This window comes from Dendrobates tinctorius, unplaced genomic scaffold (genome assembly GCF_039654945.1).
Source record: "Dendrobates tinctorius isolate UK_male_01 unplaced genomic scaffold, ASM3965494v1 ptg000035l, whole genome shotgun sequence".
Taxonomy (NCBI): Eukaryota; Metazoa; Chordata; class Amphibia; order Anura; family Dendrobatidae; genus Dendrobates; species Dendrobates tinctorius.
Window position 1 is genome coordinate 25,752,845 of NW_027361703.1, and position 19,597 is coordinate 25,772,441.

General features: G+C 42.9%; 1 protein-coding gene across 3 annotated transcripts in view; it reads left to right on the top strand.

Moving 5' to 3' along the window:
- CAPZA2 (capping actin protein of muscle Z-line subunit alpha 2) overlaps window positions 1-19,597 on the top strand; it is a 59,231-nt gene that overhangs the window by 20,491 nt on the left and 19,143 nt on the right. For all 3 annotated transcript variants that reach the window (XM_073573345.1, XM_073573344.1, XM_073573346.1), the window contains exons 2-4: window positions 3,035-3,098; window positions 7,918-7,969; window positions 19,464-19,527. In XM_073573345.1, coding sequence (XP_073429446.1) covers window positions 3,035-3,098; window positions 7,918-7,969; window positions 19,464-19,527 — 180 coding nt within the window. The remainder of the gene's footprint in view (window positions 1-3,034; window positions 3,099-7,917; window positions 7,970-19,463; window positions 19,528-19,597) is intronic.

Genomic DNA, 19,597 nt, shown 5'->3' on the forward strand with positions numbered 1-19,597 from the left:
AATGGGATGAAACTGAATGGGAAGAGACACAGATTAGATATTAGAAAAAACTTTTTGACAGTTAGAGTGATCAATGAGTGGAACAGGCTGCCACGAGAAGTGGTGAGTTCTCCTTCAATGGAAGTCTTCAAACAGAGGCTGGACAGACATCTGACTGGGATGATTTAGCGAATCCTGCTTTGAGCAGGGGGTTGGACCAGATGGCCCAGGAGGTCCCTTCCAACTCTACGATTCTATGATTCTATGATTCTATGATTCTATGATTCAAACATACTGTGAAGCATGAATTCTACCTAAAAAGGATGTGGAGTTAGTCTAAAGGATGGTGTAAAACTGTCTTCACGATTGTACTGGTCTTAGAGCTAAAATTTCGTAGTATTCCCTGCATTTTCCGTGTCTGCACAGATCATGTTCTGGCGCATTGCTTTCTGTGGACTTCATACCACGACCAGCGTCCCCATAAGGTTCTGCATATTCTCCGGTTCATGAGCAGTTGATTATTTTTAGATCTATGTTTCTCCTGATGCTGGAAATGAAAGCTTTGCATCCCTCATAGGTTTTACGTTGGCTAAAGATCTCACCTGAAATCTAAAAAGGTCTATTAATGCATTGCTAACATATATTAGCAAATGAAAAATACTGAAAATTCTATAAAAGACTACATGTCCCAGCATGTCTGCATCTAATATTGCCACTGATTGCTAAGCATCGCTGTATGGTAATTTCTGCAGGACATATTAAAGGTCGCTGTAAGGTGACACTTGTCTGTTTTCTGTGTTAATGTATATATCTCATAATTGATATATTTTTCTCTGATCCTATGCTGTTTGCTGCTGTGTAGGCTGAAGTATGAGGGCGTGCCTGTCCCTTCCCTGCCCCATGTCATTTAGTAAGTCTTTATTGCCATAAATGGACACGTAAGCAGTTGTCACAATATTGTGATGCTATTGGTTTGTAGCAATGTAGGAGGAAGTGGTTGTAGTGTAGTCTGTATGTAAAGTGAAGCGATGAATGCATGTTTATTGCCTAGGAAGAAATTGTCATTGGCTATCAGAATAAATTCCTACTATCTGCCAAATTCACATCATGTGAAAATGTTGCACACTGAATCTGTCTCCCATGTGAAGATCCTGCCGGGGGCTCAGTGTGCTGCCTTTAATTTTAGAATTGCTTACTGAGCAGTTAGAGATTTCTCTATCTGAGAAGTACAACTATAGAGGGGACCATTATTGGCGAGCTTCACATGGGAAGCTAAAAACAAAGCTGCGTTTGGGCCTTGTGTTATCTAAATCAGAGTTCCCCATCTCCAGTCCTCAAGGCCCACCAACAGATCATGTTTTCAGGATTTCTCTTGTATTGTACAGGTGATGCAATTATCGCCTGTGCAATACTAAGGAAATCCTGAAAACATGACCTGTTGGTGGGCCTTGAGGACTGGAGTTGGGGAACCCTGATCTAAATGATTTGTGAAGTAGGGCGGATTCCAGATTGGAAATTGTCAAGATTATTACTGTACAGATCACTGTCGCTGAGATCTACTGCGTGTATTGAATCTAACCATTTCTTGGTTAAATATCTAATGTATTTATAGGGGCTAGTTGGTTTTACAGAATATATGAAAAAAAATTGTAAGTTAATACAGGGTCCTATATGTATGATCTTTTACCCTCTTGGCTAGTGATGAGAGAAGTTACAAAGAGAGTCTTGTTCTGGGGTATGTCCTTTCTTACATTCCACAGACAATTCATTGATTTGAACAGGAACTACAACATATTTAATTTCAGGTCCAGTGACCATACAGGTGAAGTAACACTTTCTTCTTGGATTGGTTTCTCCTCTAACACTTTCTTCTTGGATTGGTTTCTCCTCAGATTAAAGCTGATTGTGAGGTTTCCCAATATAGGGCTACTTTGTGATCACTAGGGATTGTCAAAAGTGGAAAACCCCTTTTAAAGGGAACCTGTCACCAGTTTTGTCACATATCAACTAGAACTATCGCTTTATTCAGCACCTGTGCTGCATTCCATAAATGGTTATATAACCCCTTGACTCCCCCTGTATAACCCAAAAAACATTTTGAAGTTCTCCCGTGCTGTATGTTAATCCTGTCTGCTGCTCGCCGTCCTACTGCTTTGATTGACGTGGATGACGCCTCCTGCGTCATCCACATTGCCGAACGAAATCTTGCACAAATAAATTGTGGCTCACACCTGTGTGCTTTGCTTTGTCCTACTGAGGGCAGAACCGAAAACATAACACTGCAGTGGGGCAAAACATAGTGTTCAGGCTGGATCTATTTATAAAATATATTACATTTGCATGTGTTGCTGTTGTGTTTTTTGTAAGGTTTTTTTTTTTTTTTAGTTTTCCATCAATAAAGCTGTGTAAGGGAGTTTTATTTTTGTATAAAGTTGTGCAGCAATACTAGTGTTCCACGATGGCTATATAATTTTTTTTTTTTAAATTTCATATTTTGAGTGCACTATGACTCGTTAAAAGGTTTATTTGAATTCCAAGAAGAGCAACATTTACCCATTTTTATTATTAGGGCAATGCGGCACTGCTTTCAGGTGGAAGTGGCAATTCCAAAAAAAATAAATAAGGGTTGCTATGCTTTGCTATCATACCATTTTTCTCTAGTGAATAATGAAGGTAAGAGAGGTCAAGAACCCCAATAATTAACTATGCCAATCATGAACAGAAACGTTATGTCAACCCAGTCTTCTGATTTCCAAGTTCCTGAATTTGGAGAGCACATTCAGATAAACTACTACTTTGGGTATGTGTGGTTACAGTTTTGGCTTTGTGGATCCAGTTCTTATATTCTTTTTCACTCTGGCCTCATAGGTGGGGCGGGGGACATTAGATCACAATTTTGCTCTAAATGAGAAGTGCTGCACATTGTGGTTCTGCAGCACTTGGAAGATGTGTGTACCTGGGGCACTACAATACCCATCCCAGGGCAGACTGATTTATATTTTTCCCTGGAGCGAGTTTGGTTTCTTACAAATTTTGTTTTCCTTTTTGTTTTTAGGTTCGTGTAGCAGCAAAATTCATCATTCATGCCCCTCCAGGAGAGTTTAATGAAGTGTTTAATGGTGAGTAATAGTTTTAGCTTTGCATTTTTACTTTAATATTTTTGAATATTTTACAATATTTGCAAAAGCAGAAGACCTTTGGGTTAAATAATGGTTCCAGTTCTTTTGTGGTGCACTATAATATTAAAACAAAAATATGGTTACAAAATTGTAGTGCAGACTAATATATAAATTAGTTTACACCAGGGCTCAGTCGGTGCTCATTTTGGTGGAGTCGGTATAAAACGGACTGACTCCGACTCCTAAAATATATCATAAATTGGGTACAGTAGTTCAATGCAGAATGTGCTGAATATTTTTTCATAGGAATTTAGGAAAGTTATGAAATGTCCTATAAATGGCTGTTCTCTTCCTGATCTAAGGCTACATTCACACACAGCGTTTTTCCTGCGTTTTTTGAGGATACGTTTTTCAGCTGCAAAAGCAGATCAGCTTTTTAAAAAAAACACATCACCTGAAATCTGCTCTATCCATTTATCCATATCTTATCTGTACCAAAAAGAATGAAAGCCGGGTAGCACACAGACTAACAATATTTTTTTTTTTTTTTTTTTTTTTTAAAGCACCAGTCAGGTACACCTCATAGCTGCCCAAAAGGATGCCCAGGACAGTCATTGCTCGTCTTCAGTAACACATCAACTGATAGTTGGAATAAATAGACTGCATTCACCACATCTTCTTAAGGTGCAGGCTTTATTTTCAAGTGTAGGGGTGTGCAGTATGAGGTTCTGCGGAACAGTAAGAGGTTCTGTCCCCCCTAGGTTTGATCCTGGCTACGCCCATGGTGTGAATGTAACCTGAGGATCTAGGCTTTGTCTTAGCTGAGATAAGTAATGGTGATAGAGAAAATATATATATAAAATGTGTGTGTGTGTGTGTGTGTGTATATATATATATATATATATAGTGTATATATATATTCGATATTACATATTTACAATTTATTAGTTTTGCGTTCTAAAGTTGTATTCCAATAAATATATATTATGTTCTGTCTAAATATCTTGATTATTGTATTTTAAAAATGGTTACATTTCTGATGTTCACATTGTACTACAATAAACTTTTCACTTAAATATAAGCAATATATGTGGGAGTCGGTGTAAGGGAAACTGAGGCGTCTGAGTCGCAGGTTTGGCTTACCGACTCCACAGCCCTGGTTCACACTACAATGTTGTAAATATCGTTATGAATATATTTATGCACACACACTATTATTGCTTTCTTGTTGATACAACTGCATGAATGGACTACTGTACAACTTTGTGAATGAACTACTATTGACACAACTGTATGGATGATCTACTATGTAGAACACTAATGGTTTGTAGTAAAGGCGGAGGAAAGTGTATTATACATGAAGCCATGCCCTACTTGTGGATGCACCATGGCGCTTTTAATGTGTAGCACAGAGTGTGATTATAGCATGGGTGTTCTAGAATGTCGTCATTTATTTAATCAGAAAGTACCTGGCTTAGAAAGTAGTCTATGTGAAATAAATGAGAACAATGAGGAAAAACTGCAGGTAGCATCTGGTCATGTATTCCAACTGGGTAAAGCAATCTGAATATTCATTTGGGAGTTCATTTTTAACTCCTATGATCTATAAGTAGAGATGGGCGAACCTGAACAGTAAAGTTTGGGCTCCGTATCGAACACCTGCTGTTCAGGCACGGACTCCACCAGGAAGTCCGTGTTACTGTTCAGGTTCAGCCCCCCCCGAACATCGGGTGTTTCTCGTGACAGCACGCAAACACTGCCTCTGATGGGCAGTAAAATCATTACTGCCAATCAGACAGCCGTGGTTCCCATGGTGTCAGATGACAGCATGAGCCTGCAGCTGTGATCGAAGGTAAAAAGTTTGGCAATGTCCAAAAGAGGAAAAGGTGGCACTCGCCCTCTGAATTAAAAGAATCCTTTATTCAGTTCTGTAAGGCCGGTTTCACACTAGCGCATTTTCAGCGCGCGCACGGCCGGGGGTAGCTCCGCCCCCGATCCGGCTCTCTGCCCGGCGTGCCCGCCCCTTCCTTGTAGCGCCGCCTCCTAGCGGACAGCGGCGCCTGCGATCGGCGCACCCTATCTTTAGCATAGGGTGCGCCGATCGTGCGCAGGCCGTGCGCTAGTTGCGCTTTGACCTGCGCTGCGAACTTTTGACGGTGCGCCGTGCGCGCCAAAATCCGAAAAGTTTGATTTTGGCGCGCACGGCGCACCGTCAAAAGTGCGCAGCGCAGGTCAAAGCGCAACTAGCGCACGGCCTGCGCACGATCGGCGCACCCTATGCTAAAGATAGGGTGCGCCGATCGCAGGCGCCGCCGTCCGCTAGGAGGCGGCGCTACAAGGAAAGGGCGGGCACGCCGGGCAGAGAGCCGGCTCGGGGGCGGAGCTACCCCCGGCCGTGCGTGCGCATAAAATGCGCTAATGTGAAACCGGCCTAAAACGGTTAAAGCGGAAAAATATTAGAAAAAAATCTTTGGACAATGGCATCATTCCAGAAGCCAGCAGAGGGCTGATGGCCCCTCTGCCTTTGGATCAGACACCCCACAGCGTGATGCGGGGTCCCGATCGTTGCCATGGTGACCCGATGTTGTCAAGATGACATCCAGGTCACCAGACATGGCAAACTTTCTGAACATGTGCAGTGCATGATCAGCAAGTCACTGTCAGTGCAGCGCTGACAGCTTCTATGGCATGCAGATGCTGCATCATCTCCATGCTATAGAAGCGATTACCTTGCAAAAAATGATTGTCCCATAGTGGGACTAAGTAAAGTTAGGAGAAAAAAAAAAGCTAATTGTAAAAATATTAAAACAAATTATAAAAAAACAATGTATAATCTATCACTAAATATTTGAAGAAAAAATCTAAACAATAAAAGTACACATTTGGTATCACCACGTCCGCAACGACCCGACCTATAAAACTCTCCACTAGTTAACCCCTTTAGTGAACACCATAAAAGAAACTTGTTTTGCCATTTTTTTTAATCATACCGCCTACCAAAAAGTGGAATAACACACGATCAAAAAGATTAACATAGATAAACATGGTACCGCTAAAAACGCCATCTTGTTCCGCAAAAAAGAGCTGCCATACAGCTCCATCACCGGAAAAATAAGTTATAGCTCTCAGAATAAAGCAATGCTAAATTAATAATTTTTTCTATAAAATAGTTTTTATTGTATAAAAACGCCAAACATAAAAAAACTGTATAAATGAGGTATTGCTGTAATCGTACTGACCTGAAAAATAAAGCTGCCTTATCAATTTTACCGCACGCGGAACGGTGTATACGCATCCCCCCCAAATAAATTCATGAATCGCTGGTTTTTGTTAATTCTGCCTCCCAAAAATCGGAATAGAAAGCGATCAAAAAATGTCATATGCCCGAAAATGGTACCAATAAAAGCATCAACTCGTCCCGCAAAATACAAGACCTCACATGACTGTGTGGGCCAAAATATATATATTTTTTTTTTAAAGCACTAAATAAAGAGGCCATATCTCTAGACACATAGAGGTATGTGCACACATTCAGAAATTGTCGACTGTACATGTAACATGTATAATCACAACATTAAGGCCGGTTTCACATTAGCGCTTTTTAAGCGCACGCACGGCCGGGGGTAGCTCCGCCCCCGAGCCGGCTCTCTGCCCGGCGTGCCCGCCCCTTCCTTGTAGCGCCGCCTCCTAGCGCACAGCGGCGCCTGCGATCGGCGCACCCTATCTTTAGCATAGGGTGCGCAGATCGTGCGCAGGCCGTGCGCTAGTTGCGCTTTGACCTGCGCTGCGCACTTTTGACGGTGCGCCGTGCGCGCCAAAATCCGAAAAGTTCGATTTTGGCGCGCACGGCGCACCGTCAAAAGTGCGCAGCGCAGGTCAAAGCGCAACTAGCGCACGACCGGCGCACCCTATGCTAAAGATAGGGTGCGCCGATCGCAGGCGCCGCTGTGCGCTAGGAGGCGGCGCTACAAGGAAGGGGCGGGCACGCCGGGCAGAGAGCCGGCTCGGGGGCGGAGCTACCCCCGGCCGTGCGTGCGCTTAAAAAGCGCGAATGTGAAACCAGCCTAATGTGGACTGAAGGGACTTTTCTGAACTGTATCTATTTTTAATCCATATTGCTATTTTAAGGCTATGTGCACACGTATTTTTTTGGGTGTGCGGATTTTGGAGAGAAAACCGCAGGTAAATCCGCAGGACAAAAGTCCTGCAGTTTATCTGTGGTTTTGCCTGCAGTTTTACACCTCATAATGGATGAGGTGTAAAACTGCAGCGTTTCTGCACCAAACAATTGACATGCTGCGGATTGTAAACCGCAGCAAAACCGCGCGGAAAAATCCGCAGCATGTGTGCTGCGTTTTTTTTTTTTTTTTTTTTCCATTGAAAATAAAGGTACTGTACAATGCAGCAGAATCTGCTGCGTTTCCGCAGAGCCAAAACCGCTGCGGAAACGCAGCAGATTTCACTACGTGTGCACATACCCTCAGTGGTTCAGCCTTCAGCATCTTTGCCACTTTGTCATATGACCCTTCATACACTGCTGAGCCACAATGACTGGTTGATAGGCAATCCTCACTCTGAGCTGTCTCTGTAAACGATTGGTGTTTCCAGTTACATTGAGTAAATTATTCTAAAGTCCCTCTTTTGTTAGCCTTAACTATAAATTTAAAATAGATATAATATATTACATAGCTATTGTAAATGGATATTAAATACTACCTGCTGTAACTTAGAAACTTTTTTTTGTCTAATTTGTGCTATTTATTTCTTAATATAAATCTTGTTTTGTACTAACTCTTCCATGAAATGTTTTCCCATGCAGATGTTCGATTCCTGCTTAACAACGATAACTTACTCAGGGAAGGTGCTGCACAGTAAGTATCAGTTTGTTAGTCCTGCCACTGTTCTGGTATTTCTATGACCTTGTACTTCAGATTTCTCTAATTACTAGGTGGGCAGGCATTGTAGTAAATACAGGTATCCAGACTAGATCTAGTTAGTTACCAAAACATTTGGACAGTGACCGAATCTTCATGATTTGGGATCTGCATGTCACAATTTTTTTTTTATTTAAAATGAAACAACTGTGATGCAATTGAAGTGTAGACTGACTTTCAGGTTTAATTAAAGGGGTTGAACAAAAATATCCTGTGAAACGTTTAAGAATTGCAGCCATCTACAAAGCCTTCTCTTTTTTTCAGGCTTTCAAAAGTAATTGGACAAATTAACTTTACCATAAATAAAATGTTCATGTTTAATACTTTGTAGAGAATCCTTTGCTGATAATAACTGCCTGAAACCTGGAAGCCATGGACTTCACCAAACGGTTTCCTTCTTTGTGATGCTTTGCCAGACCTTTACTGCAACTGAATTCAGTTGTTGCTTGTTTGTGGGTCTTTCTACCTTAAGTTTTGTCTTAAGCATGTGAAATGCATGCTCAGTGGAGTTGAAATCTGGTGATTTACTCGGACATTACAGAATATTCCACTTCTTTGCCTTAAACTCCTGCGTTGCTTTCGCAGGAAGTTTTGAGTCATTTTCCATCAGAATATCCTTGGTGCATTTGGTTGAATCTAAGCAGTTGGTATAGCCTTGTATACTTCAGAATTCATCCGGCTACTTCTGTCTTCAATTACATCATTCATAAACACTAGTGACCCAGTGCCATTGGAAGCCATGCATGCCCACTGCCTCCACCTTGTTTTACAGAGGATGTGGTGTGCTTTGGATCATGAGGCGTTCCAAGACTTCTCCATATTTTCTTCATGCCACCATTCTGGTGCAGGTTGATCTTAATTTTATCTGCAAAAAATACTTTTCCAGAACTGGACTGACTTTATTTTTATTTTTTATTTTTTTTTTGCAATGTCCAATGTGGCCTTTCTATTTTTAAGGCTGAATAATGGTTTGCAACTTGAGGTGAACTCTCTGTATTTGTTCTCATGAAGTCTTCTCTTTATGGTAGACGTGGATACTGAAACACCTACTTCCTGGAGAGTATTCTTCACTTGGGTGGTTGTTGTGAAGGGGGTGTTTATTCAGCATTGGAAGGATTCTGTAACCAACAAACACTATTGTCTTCTGTGGACGTCCAGGCCTTTTTGAGTTCCTAAACTCACCAATGCGCACTTTGTTGTTTTGACCACATCTAACATTTCTGCTAGCTTTCTTCAGCCGAATGGTCTGTTTCTATTCTGTTGAGAGGTCCTTTGAATGCATGTTGTGGGTTCACAGCAACCACTTCAAAATGTAAATGCCACACCTGGCATCAGCTGCAGACCTTTTTCCTGCTCTATTACGGATTTGTGAGCGAATAGCCGATGCAGCTTTTGAGATAATTGTGCAATTTACTTTAGGTCCCTTTTAAATAGAGGTGTAACTCCTGAACCCTTATTCAAATTAGGATGTGAATACCCTCAAAGCTGAGAGTCTGCACTCTAACCCCATATCTAATATATAAAGCTCAATGTGGGTGGGTATGTATGTATGTCCGGGATTGGCATCTACACCGTCGTAGCTACAGCCACAAAATTTTGCAGAGTCACACGTCTGGACCCCAAGAGCGTCATAGGCTATGTTGTGAGGCGAAATTTTAACCCCGCACGTTCCAATTCACCAAACAATTTTGCCTCTATCTACATAATGGAGGAAAAAGTGAAAGGAAAAGTGTTGGAGGCAAATTGACAGCTGCCAGATGTGAACAAGGGGGACTTAAAGAATGAGAGCGATGGCGCCAAACAGTATATACCGTACAGTTGCTAAGGTGGGGCCCTGACATGGGATACTCGCCACACACTGGGATATGAACACGCACACAATGCGCCACACACTACCACGTGCTTCAACACATATACCACCCTCAGCACACATTTCACCACACATACACCAACCTCGCCACATAAAAATCGCAACACAAGTCGCCACTCAAAACTCGCCACGCTGTCCCAGAGCTGTTTTAAAAGATGAAAAATGAGCTGTGATTGGTTGCTATCAGCAAAAGTTTTCTTTGTAGACAGTTGTGGTAACTGAGGCCTATTATTCTTATTTCTATGGTGTTATCGTCCTTCTGTAAAGCTGGAAATAACACAATTTATTACTGTGCCAACACAGACTGCAGGGGGTGCCCAGTATCACACAAGATAGGATTAGATACACGGCTCAGCAGTCAGTATTGCACAGGAGAGGATTAGATACACGGCTCAGCAGTCAGTATTGCACAGGAGAGGATTAGATACACGGCTCAGCAGTCAGTATTGCACAGGAGAGGATTAGACACATGGCTCAGCAGGCAGTATCACACAGGATAGGATTAGATACACGGCTCAGCAGTCAGTATCACACAGGATAGGATTAGATACACGGCTCAGCAGTCAGTATCACACAGGATAGGATTAGATACACGGCTCAGCAGGCAGTATCACACAGGATAGGATTAGATACACGGCTCAGCAGTCAGTATCACACAGGATAGGATTAGATACACGGCTCAGCAGACAGTATCACACAGGATAGATTAGATGCACGGTTTTTATGTGCAATATAATCATAATTTGTTATAACTAACCACAGTTGGTTACTATGCCCAGGCTACGCCGGGCTCTTCAGCTAGTTGATTATATAACTGTATCTTGAATACCAATGCTTTTATCTGAAAGTTGTGACAATGACAACCATGAGCAAAAAAGCTTAGAACTAAACATTACCAACACTGCTACTAATAGTCTGTTTGTATACCAGGTTGGAGTCCTGACTAGCGATTCCCAGACTCTATTCTGTGTACTCTGTCCTAATTCGGAGACACACACTACTTTGTGGTATTGGTAAATACAAACCCAATCCGCAGCTAACTCTGCATAGGCTGTGTTACAAATCGTTCAGTGCCCATGGAATTCTAGTCGGTCTGTCGAAACACGCCAATATACGTCATCCGTTAGGCTTGAATACAGCCAATCAGCCATCACTTTATAAAAATAACAACATTTATCAGCCACACTTGGGAGTTTTAAATGCACCTTAAGCAGGTGTAAGACCAAATTGAAGTTCGGTTTTGATTTTCTCATTGAGACACTTTGTTCAAAATGATTGGCCCATATAAACATAGCTGCCATCAGGTGAACAAGCATAGATTAGCTGATCGCCTCTTTTATGTGGCTTAAAAAATATTCATTATTGGTAGCACTTCCTGTGTAATTGGCAGATGATATGAAAACTGGTGACTGAACAATTTTTTTTTTTTTTTTTTTTTTTTGTCCCACATACAGTTTTCATCTGCTTGTCTAAAGTGACAAGCTCACTAACAGGTTTCAGTGATCACTCACTCTGTAGCCTCTGTGAGGCTGTAAAAGCCAATCTAACATTTTAATGCTACCCTATAACAAAAAGTTTTATTTTTTAATCCTAAAATGCTTGCATTAAAATAAAAAGATCAGCCATAAGTGTGTCCATATCATTTAAAGGGAACCTGACATCAGACTTCTGCTGCCAGAACCACAGGCAACATGAATCAGACACTGGATGTGTGATGGCAACTATGTTTTACTCCGAAACATTGCCTTTTCAGATTAAGGCCACATTCACACGTTCAGTATTTGGTCAGTATTTTACATCTGTATTTGTAAAGCAAAATTGGGAGTGGAACAACCAGAGGAAAAGTACAATAGAAACACGTCACCACTTCTGTATTTTTATTCCACTCCTGGTTTTGGCTTACAAATGCAGATGTAAAATACTGATCAAATACTGAACGTGGCCATAATGTTGGACTGACAGGTCTTTCTCGGTCAGTCGAGTAGGGTGGGGAGAAGCTGGATGCAGGCCACGTTGGACTAGTCATCTAAGACATAGTCCCCGGTCGGCTGGATTTTCCAAGTATGTTCAGTATACTCTAACACAATGTTTCAGTGTAAACCATACCTGATTGCAATTATGCAGGTCTGATTTATGCTGACTGTGCTTCACGCAACACGAATCTGATGAGATTGCTTTTTAAAGAGAACTTTTCACCACATTTAGAATGTTTAAACTGGCCACATCATGGAATAGTGGCTACAGGGCTCAATAAAACTGTTTTTATTTATTAATTTCTCGACTTTGTTGCAGCGAGATTGGCTTGTAAAGTTCAGGTTATAATTTTAAGACAGCGATTTTTCACTTAGGGGACATGTATGTCTTTCCCTGCATGAGGTTGATCAATCACAGGCAGGAACATACTGGGTGGGGGGGGAACAATGCACCCACAATAGCTTAGAGTAAGGGTACCGTCACACTTGGCGACGCACTAGCGATCCCAACAACGATATGACCTAGTAGGGATCGCTGGTGTGCCGCTACGTGGTCGCTGGTGAGATGTCAAACAGTCAGATCTCACGAGCGACGCAGCAACGATACAGAACGATACGTCGGTCGCTGTGACCCTGTCTCTCAGACCTGTAGTATTGAGGTCGTTTGTCGTTGTCCCTGTCAAACACAGCGATGCATGCGGGACACCAGCAATCAAAAATGGCACAGGACATTCAAGCACGATCAGCGACATCGCAGCAGGGGCCCGATCGCCGCTATGTGTTACACGTAGCGAGATCGCTGCTGCGTCACAAAATCGGTGAAGCAACAGCGATCTCGCTATGTGAGACGGGGGCTTAAGTTTTCTACTATGTGAGACATGTAATAGTCTGATCTCTTCACTGATCTCACTGCAGAGCCATTTGTGATTGCAAAGTGTGAGCAGCAGGGCTGAGTGTAATTACTAATATTGCTTCAGCCTTCATTTTGCTGTAGTTAGTGTAGGGGGAGGAGTAGTACAGCAGAGCTGACAGATCTGAGCAGGGAGCTGCAGAGGTGTTTGTAATGAGACCAGGCTTATCTTTGTTGTACTGCTTCCCCAACAACATACTGCAGGGAGATGAAAGGTGTATGTAATCACTCATCTCTGCTTTGTTCCCTGCTATTTGTAATCACACACAGCTTTCCAGTGGGATTAGTGAGAGGAGCAGACTGTCATCATTTTGTCTCACATAGGAGAAACCTGCTCTAAACTATTGCGGGGAGTGTGTGGTTTTTTTGTTTGCTTTTTTCTTCTCTCCCATGTTACTTCTTGCTTATGATTGGTCAACCTCATATAGGGGAAGAAGGTCATACCTCCAGAGAAAAACTTCTAATGCCCCCTAGGGCTTATCATTAATTCTAACCTAAATTTTCCAAGCATGCATGTATTCCACAAAGAGGAGAAATTAAAAAAAAACTACATTTTACTCAGCTTTGCAGCAACTATTTCAAGATGTCACCAGTTTAATATGCACACTGTGGAAAGGTCATCTTTAACCCCTTTGGCGTAAATTTACGCCAATGTTGGACTCCCTCCCTTTGATGTGGGCTCCGGCAGTGAGCCTACATGCGTCCCTGGACGTGTCGGCTGTTTTGAACAGCTGACATACGCCTGGAATAGCTGCGGGTGGAATATCGATCCACCCGCGGCTATTAACCCGTTAAATGTCGCTGTCAAACTCTGACAGCGGCATTTAACTCACCCTTCCGGCCATCGGGCCGGAAATCCGCACACTGGTGACCCCGTCACGTGACACTGGTCACCAGTGGGTTGCCATGACAACCAGAGGTCTCCCGGTGGTCGGCACTCATAGCAAGTGAGAATCTGCTTCATATAGGTGATCTGATCATCGCCTGTATGTAGCAGAGCCGATTTGATTATGGCAGCTTCTAGCCTCCCATGGAGACTATTGAAGCATTGCAAAAGCAAAAAAAAGTTTTTAAATCACCCCCTTTTCGCTTCAAAATAAAAACAGTGGAAAAAACATACACATATTTGGTATCACCGCATTCAGAATCGCCCACTCTAGCAATAAAAAAAAAAGGATTAACCTGATGGTTAAACGGCGTAGTGAGAAAGTCAAAACGCCAGAATTACGTTTTTTGGTCACCGCGACATTGCATTAAAATGCAATAACTGGCAATCACCAAAATGGTGTATTTAAAAACGACATCTCTGCATGTAAAAGATAAGCCCGCACCCAACCCGAGATCACGAAGAATTGAGACGCTACGGGTATCGGAAATGGCGCAAATTTTTTTTTTTTTTTTTTTTTTAGCAAAGTTTGGAAAAAATTTTCACCAATTAAATAAAAACATTAATCTGCAACCTAGACATGTTTGGTGTTTATAAACTCGTAATGACCTGGAGAATCATAATGGCAGGTCAGTTTTAACATTTGGTGAACCTAATATAAAAAAAAAAAGCCAAACAAAAACCAAGTGTGGGATTGCAGTTTTTTTTCTGCAATTTCACCACACTTTGAAATTTTTCTCCCGTTTTCAAGTACACAGTGTTAACCCCTTTCTGCCATGTGACATACTATCACATCCATGTGCCCTGGAACTTAATTCCCAGGGACGGGATAGTACGTCACAGCGATCGCGGCCGGGTGTCAGCTGATTATCACAGCTGACACCCAGCACTGTGTCAGGGGCAGTCACTTGTACACCGCGATCAAACACGATCGCGGTGTACCGGGGGTTAAAGGGAAGCATCAGCAAGGAGGGGGCTCCCTCCATGCTTCCCTGAGCCCCCCACAGCAGCGCAATGTGCAGCGCTGCTGCGGGGGTCTTCTTCCCTGCAGGTCCCCGGATCCAAGTTGGCAACGGGGACCTTCGCGGGCCTGCAGGGAGCTGGCTTCCTCAGTGCCTGCAAAGTGCAGGCATGAGGAAGTCTGCTTCAATGCCTGTGACAGATTGCTGATCTGTCACAGCAATCTGTGATGTGACAGATCAGCGATCTGTCACAGGACAGTGATGTCCCCCCTGGGACAATGTAATAAAGTTTAAAAAAAAAAAAGTGTAAAAATAATTTTAAAAAAATCGCTAAATTAAAAAAAAAAAAAAAAATTCCCTGAAATTCATTTCTTGGAAATAAAAATAAAAAACAAAGTACACATTTGGTATCGCCGCGTCCGTAATGACCCACCCTATAAAACTGTCCCATTAGTTAACCCCTTTAGCGAACCCCTTAAAAAAATAAATCCTTTTTTGCTTCGTTTTTTATCATACCACCAAATACCAAAAAAAGTCAACTCGTCCCGCAAAAAAGACCTCACATGACTCGGTGGGTCAAAATATGGGAAAATTATAGCTCTCGATATGTGGTGATGCAGAAACTATTTTTACAATAAAAAGCGTCTTTTAGCGTATGACAGCTGCCAAACATAAAACCGCCATAAATAGTAAATCAAACCCCCCGTTATCACCCTCTTAGTTAGGGAGAAATAATAAAATTAAATTTTATTTCCATTTTCCCGCTAGGGTTAGGGCTAGGGCTGGAGTTAGAATTGGGGTTTCCACTGTTTGGGCACATCAGGTGCTCTCCAAACGCAACATGGCGTCTGATCTCAATTCCAGCCTATTCTGCGTTGAAAAAGTCAAATGGTGCTCCTTCCCTTCCAAGCTCTGCCATGCGCCCAAACAGTGTTTTACCCCCACATATGGGGTATCAGCCTACTAAGGAAAAATTACAAAACAACTTTTGGGGTCCAATTTCTCCTGTTACTCTTAGGAAAATAAAAAATTGGGGGCAAAAATGATTTTTGTGGAAAAGATTTTTTTTTTTTTTCAGTCCCGGGCATTATAAACTTCTGTGAAGCCCTTGGGGGTTCAAAGTGCTCACCACACATCTAGATAAGTTCCTTAGGGGGTCTAATTTCCAAAATGGTGTCATTTGTGGGGGGGGGTTTCCACTGTTTTGGTACATCAGGGGCTTTCCAAAGGCAACATGACACCCGCAGACCATTCCATCAAAGTCTGCATTCCAAAACGTCACTACTTCCCTTCCGAGCCCCGCCGTGTGCCCATACAGTAGTTTTCTCCCACATATGGGGTATCGGCGGACTCGGGACAAATTGGACAACAACTTTTGGGGTCCAATTTCTCCTGGTACCCTTGGGAAAATAAAAATATTGGGGACTAAAAGATCATGTTTGTGGAAAAAATACGATTTTTTTTTTTTTTTTTTTTTTTTTTTTTTTTTTTTTATTTTATTTTCATGCCCAGGCATTATAAACTTCTGTGAAGCCCTTGGGGGTTCAAAGTGCTCACCACACATCTAGATAAGTTCCTTAGGGGTCTAGTTTCCAAAATGGTGTCATTTGTGGAGGGTTTCCACTGTTTTGGTACATCAGGGGCTTTCCAAACGTGACATGGTGTCCAATCTCAATTCCAGCCAAAAACGTCAAATGGTGCTGCTTCCCTTCCGAGCTCTGCCATGCGCCCAAATAGTCGTCTACACCCACATATGGGGTATCAGCGTACTTGAGACAAATTGCACAGTAACTTTTAGGGTCCTGTTAGCCTTGGAAAAATAAGAATTGAGGGTGAAAAGATAATTTTTGTGGAAAAAATGATTTTTTTAATTGTGCGGTTGTACATTATAAACTTCTGTGAAGCCCTAGTGTGTTCAAAGTTCTCACCACATATCTAGATAAGTTCCTTGGGGGATCTAGTTTCCAAAATGGGGTCACATGTGGGGGGTTTCCACTGTTTAGGTACATCAGGGGCTCTCCAAACGTGACATGGCGTCCGATCTGAATTCCAGCCAATTTTGCATTGAAAGTCAGATGGCGCTCCTTCCCTTCTGAGCTCTGCTATGCGCCGAAACAGTGGTTCCCCCCCTCATATCAGGTATCAGCGTACTCAGGACAAATTGCACAATAACTTTTCCATTCCAATTTCTCCTTTTACCCTTGGTAAAATCAAAAATATTGAACCTGAAGTATTTTTTTTTTTTTTTTTTTTTTTTTTATTCAAAAAATTCCTGTGAAGCACCTGAAGGGTAAATTAAACTTCTTGAATGTGGTTTTGAGCACCTTAAGGGGTGTAGTTTTTAGAATGGTGTCAATTTTGGGTATTTTCATATAGACCCCCTCAAACTGGCTTCAAATGTGATGTGGTCCGTAAAAATAAAATGGTGTTGCAAAAATGAGAAATCGCTGGTCAACTTTTAACCCTTATAGCTTCCTAACAAAAAAAAAATTTTGTTCCAAAATTGTGCTGATGTAAAGTAAACATATGGGAAATGTTACTTATTAAGTTTTGTGTGCCGTATCTGTGATTTAAGGGCATAAAAATTCAAAATTGGAAAATTGCGAAATCTTCAAAAATTTCGCCAAATTTCCATTTTTCACAAATAAATGCAAGTTATTTGAATGAAATTTTACCACTAACATGAAGTACAATATGTCTCGAGAAAACAGTGTCAGAATCACGAGGATCCATGGAAGCGTTCCAGAGTTATTACCTCATAAAGGGACAGTGGTCAGAATTGTAAAAATTGGCCCGGTCATGAACTTGCAAACCACCCTTGGGGGTTAAAGGGAACCTGCCACCTCGTTTTTCTGCAATAAGCTGCGGCCACTGCCTTTCGGGACTTATCTACAGCATTCTAGAATGCTGTAGGTAAGCCCCTGATCTAAAGACCCCGTCTCACATAGTGAGATCGCTGAAGCGTCACCGATTTTGTGATGCAACAGCGACCTCGCCAGCGATCTCGTTACATGTGACACTTAGCAGCGACCGGGCACCCGCTGAATATCGCTGATCGTGCTCGAATGTCCTGGGCTATTATTTTTTTATTGCTGGTGTCCCGCTGGCCAGCGCGCATCGCTGTTTGACGCCGACAGGCGACCTCGTTAGCGACTCAGAAATCATGGACGCAGGCGTGAGTCGTCAGAATAGTGGCTGTGTGACAAGGTCCTAACGACCGCCGAGGTCATTATATGGATGGCTGTATCATTGCTGCATCGTTAAAGAGATCTGCCTGTTTGGCAGCTTACTAGCAACCATTTAGCAACGCACCAGCGATCCTTACCAGGTCGTATCGTTGTCGGGGTCGCTGGTGCGTCGCTAAGTGTAACGGTACCCTAACTTGAAAGAGAAGAAAAACAAGTTATATTATACTCACTTGGGGGCGGTCCTGTTCCTCTTCATACGATGGTGTTTTCTTCCTTGCTTCTTGCCGCGGCGTACTGATCTGCCCTTTTGAGGGCAGAGCAAAGTACTGCAGTGCGCAGGCACTGGGAAAGGTCAGAGAGACCCAGCGGCTGCAGTACTTGGCTCTGCCCTCAACAGGGCAGATCAGTACGCCTGTGCAGGAGTGCGTCACGAAGCAAGGAAGATGACGCCATCGCATGAAGATGGGAGGCGTCAGACCTGCGACGCCCATCAGGCCGGAGCACCCCCTGGTGAGTATAATATAACTTGTTGTTCTTCTCTTTTAGGTTACATTGGGGGCTTACCATATTTTTCGGACCATAAGACGCACTTTTTTCCCCAAAAATTTTTTGCAGTATACTTACAAATCATGTGGCGGCAGTCCCAATGCAGCCTCCCTGTGCTCTGTGGTGCGGTGGTGTCAGGGCTCTGTGTGGCTGCAGCGGGGCTCTGTGCTGCATGGGGGGCTCTGCCGGCATTTTGTTAAAGCCCCCCGAAGCTCCGTTGCTGCAACGCGGTGGTCTTCAGAAAGATTGCCGCCGGGAGCGGCGCATACTCAAATTCAAATCTCTGCAACGAGATTGAGATCTGAAACTGAGCAGCGGCCATCTGTCCGGAGGCCTCCGCGTCGCAGCAACGGAGCTGCGGGGGGCTTTCAGGCTTTAATGAAATGCCGGCGGAGCCCCCCACGCAGCACAGAGCCCCCGCTGCAGCCACACTACAGAGCCCCGACACCACCTCAGCACAGGGAGGCTGCATTGGGACCACCGCCACGGGACCGCCGCAACAAGATTTGTAAGTATATTGTGACCAGAGCACAGCCACCCCACGGAGCACCCCTGCAACACAGAGCACCAGCATGGACCACCGAACGACCCGTGACCACTCCTCTACCTGTGCTGATCCCTTCGCTGATAGCTGAATTCGGACTGTAAGACGGACCCCCATTTGACACATTTCCCCCCCCCCCCCCCCCTATTTTCCACCCCAAAATTTGGGGTGCGTCTTATAGTCTGAAAAATACGGTATCTATAATGCTAGAATGCTGTAGATAAGCCCCGAAAAGCAGCGGCTGCATCTTATTGCAGAAAAATGAGATGAAAGGTTCCCTTTAAAACCAATGGTGTTGTTAAAAAGTACAACTCGTCCCGCAATAAACTAGCTCTCACATGGCCATATTGACTGAAAAATAAAAAGGTTATGGCTCTGGGAATAAGCGGAGCAAAAAGCAACAAAAGCTCCGGTCATGAAGGGGTTAAAGTTAGTGGCTGCATTGTACAAGAATTGCAGTACAAATGGTTCTGGTTAAGGAATATTTACTGAAATATAATGATGAAACTTTTAAATTCTGCAAGTTGATTTGTAACATTTTTATAACCCTAGTGCCTTTGCACAATACAACTTGGATCAGTTCACCCCGGTAAAAATTGAAGGCTATGAAGATCAGGTATGTGGCAACTGTTTCCCTGTTTGAGGTTAATATTGTCACGTTTATCATCATTGGACTTTTTTGCATA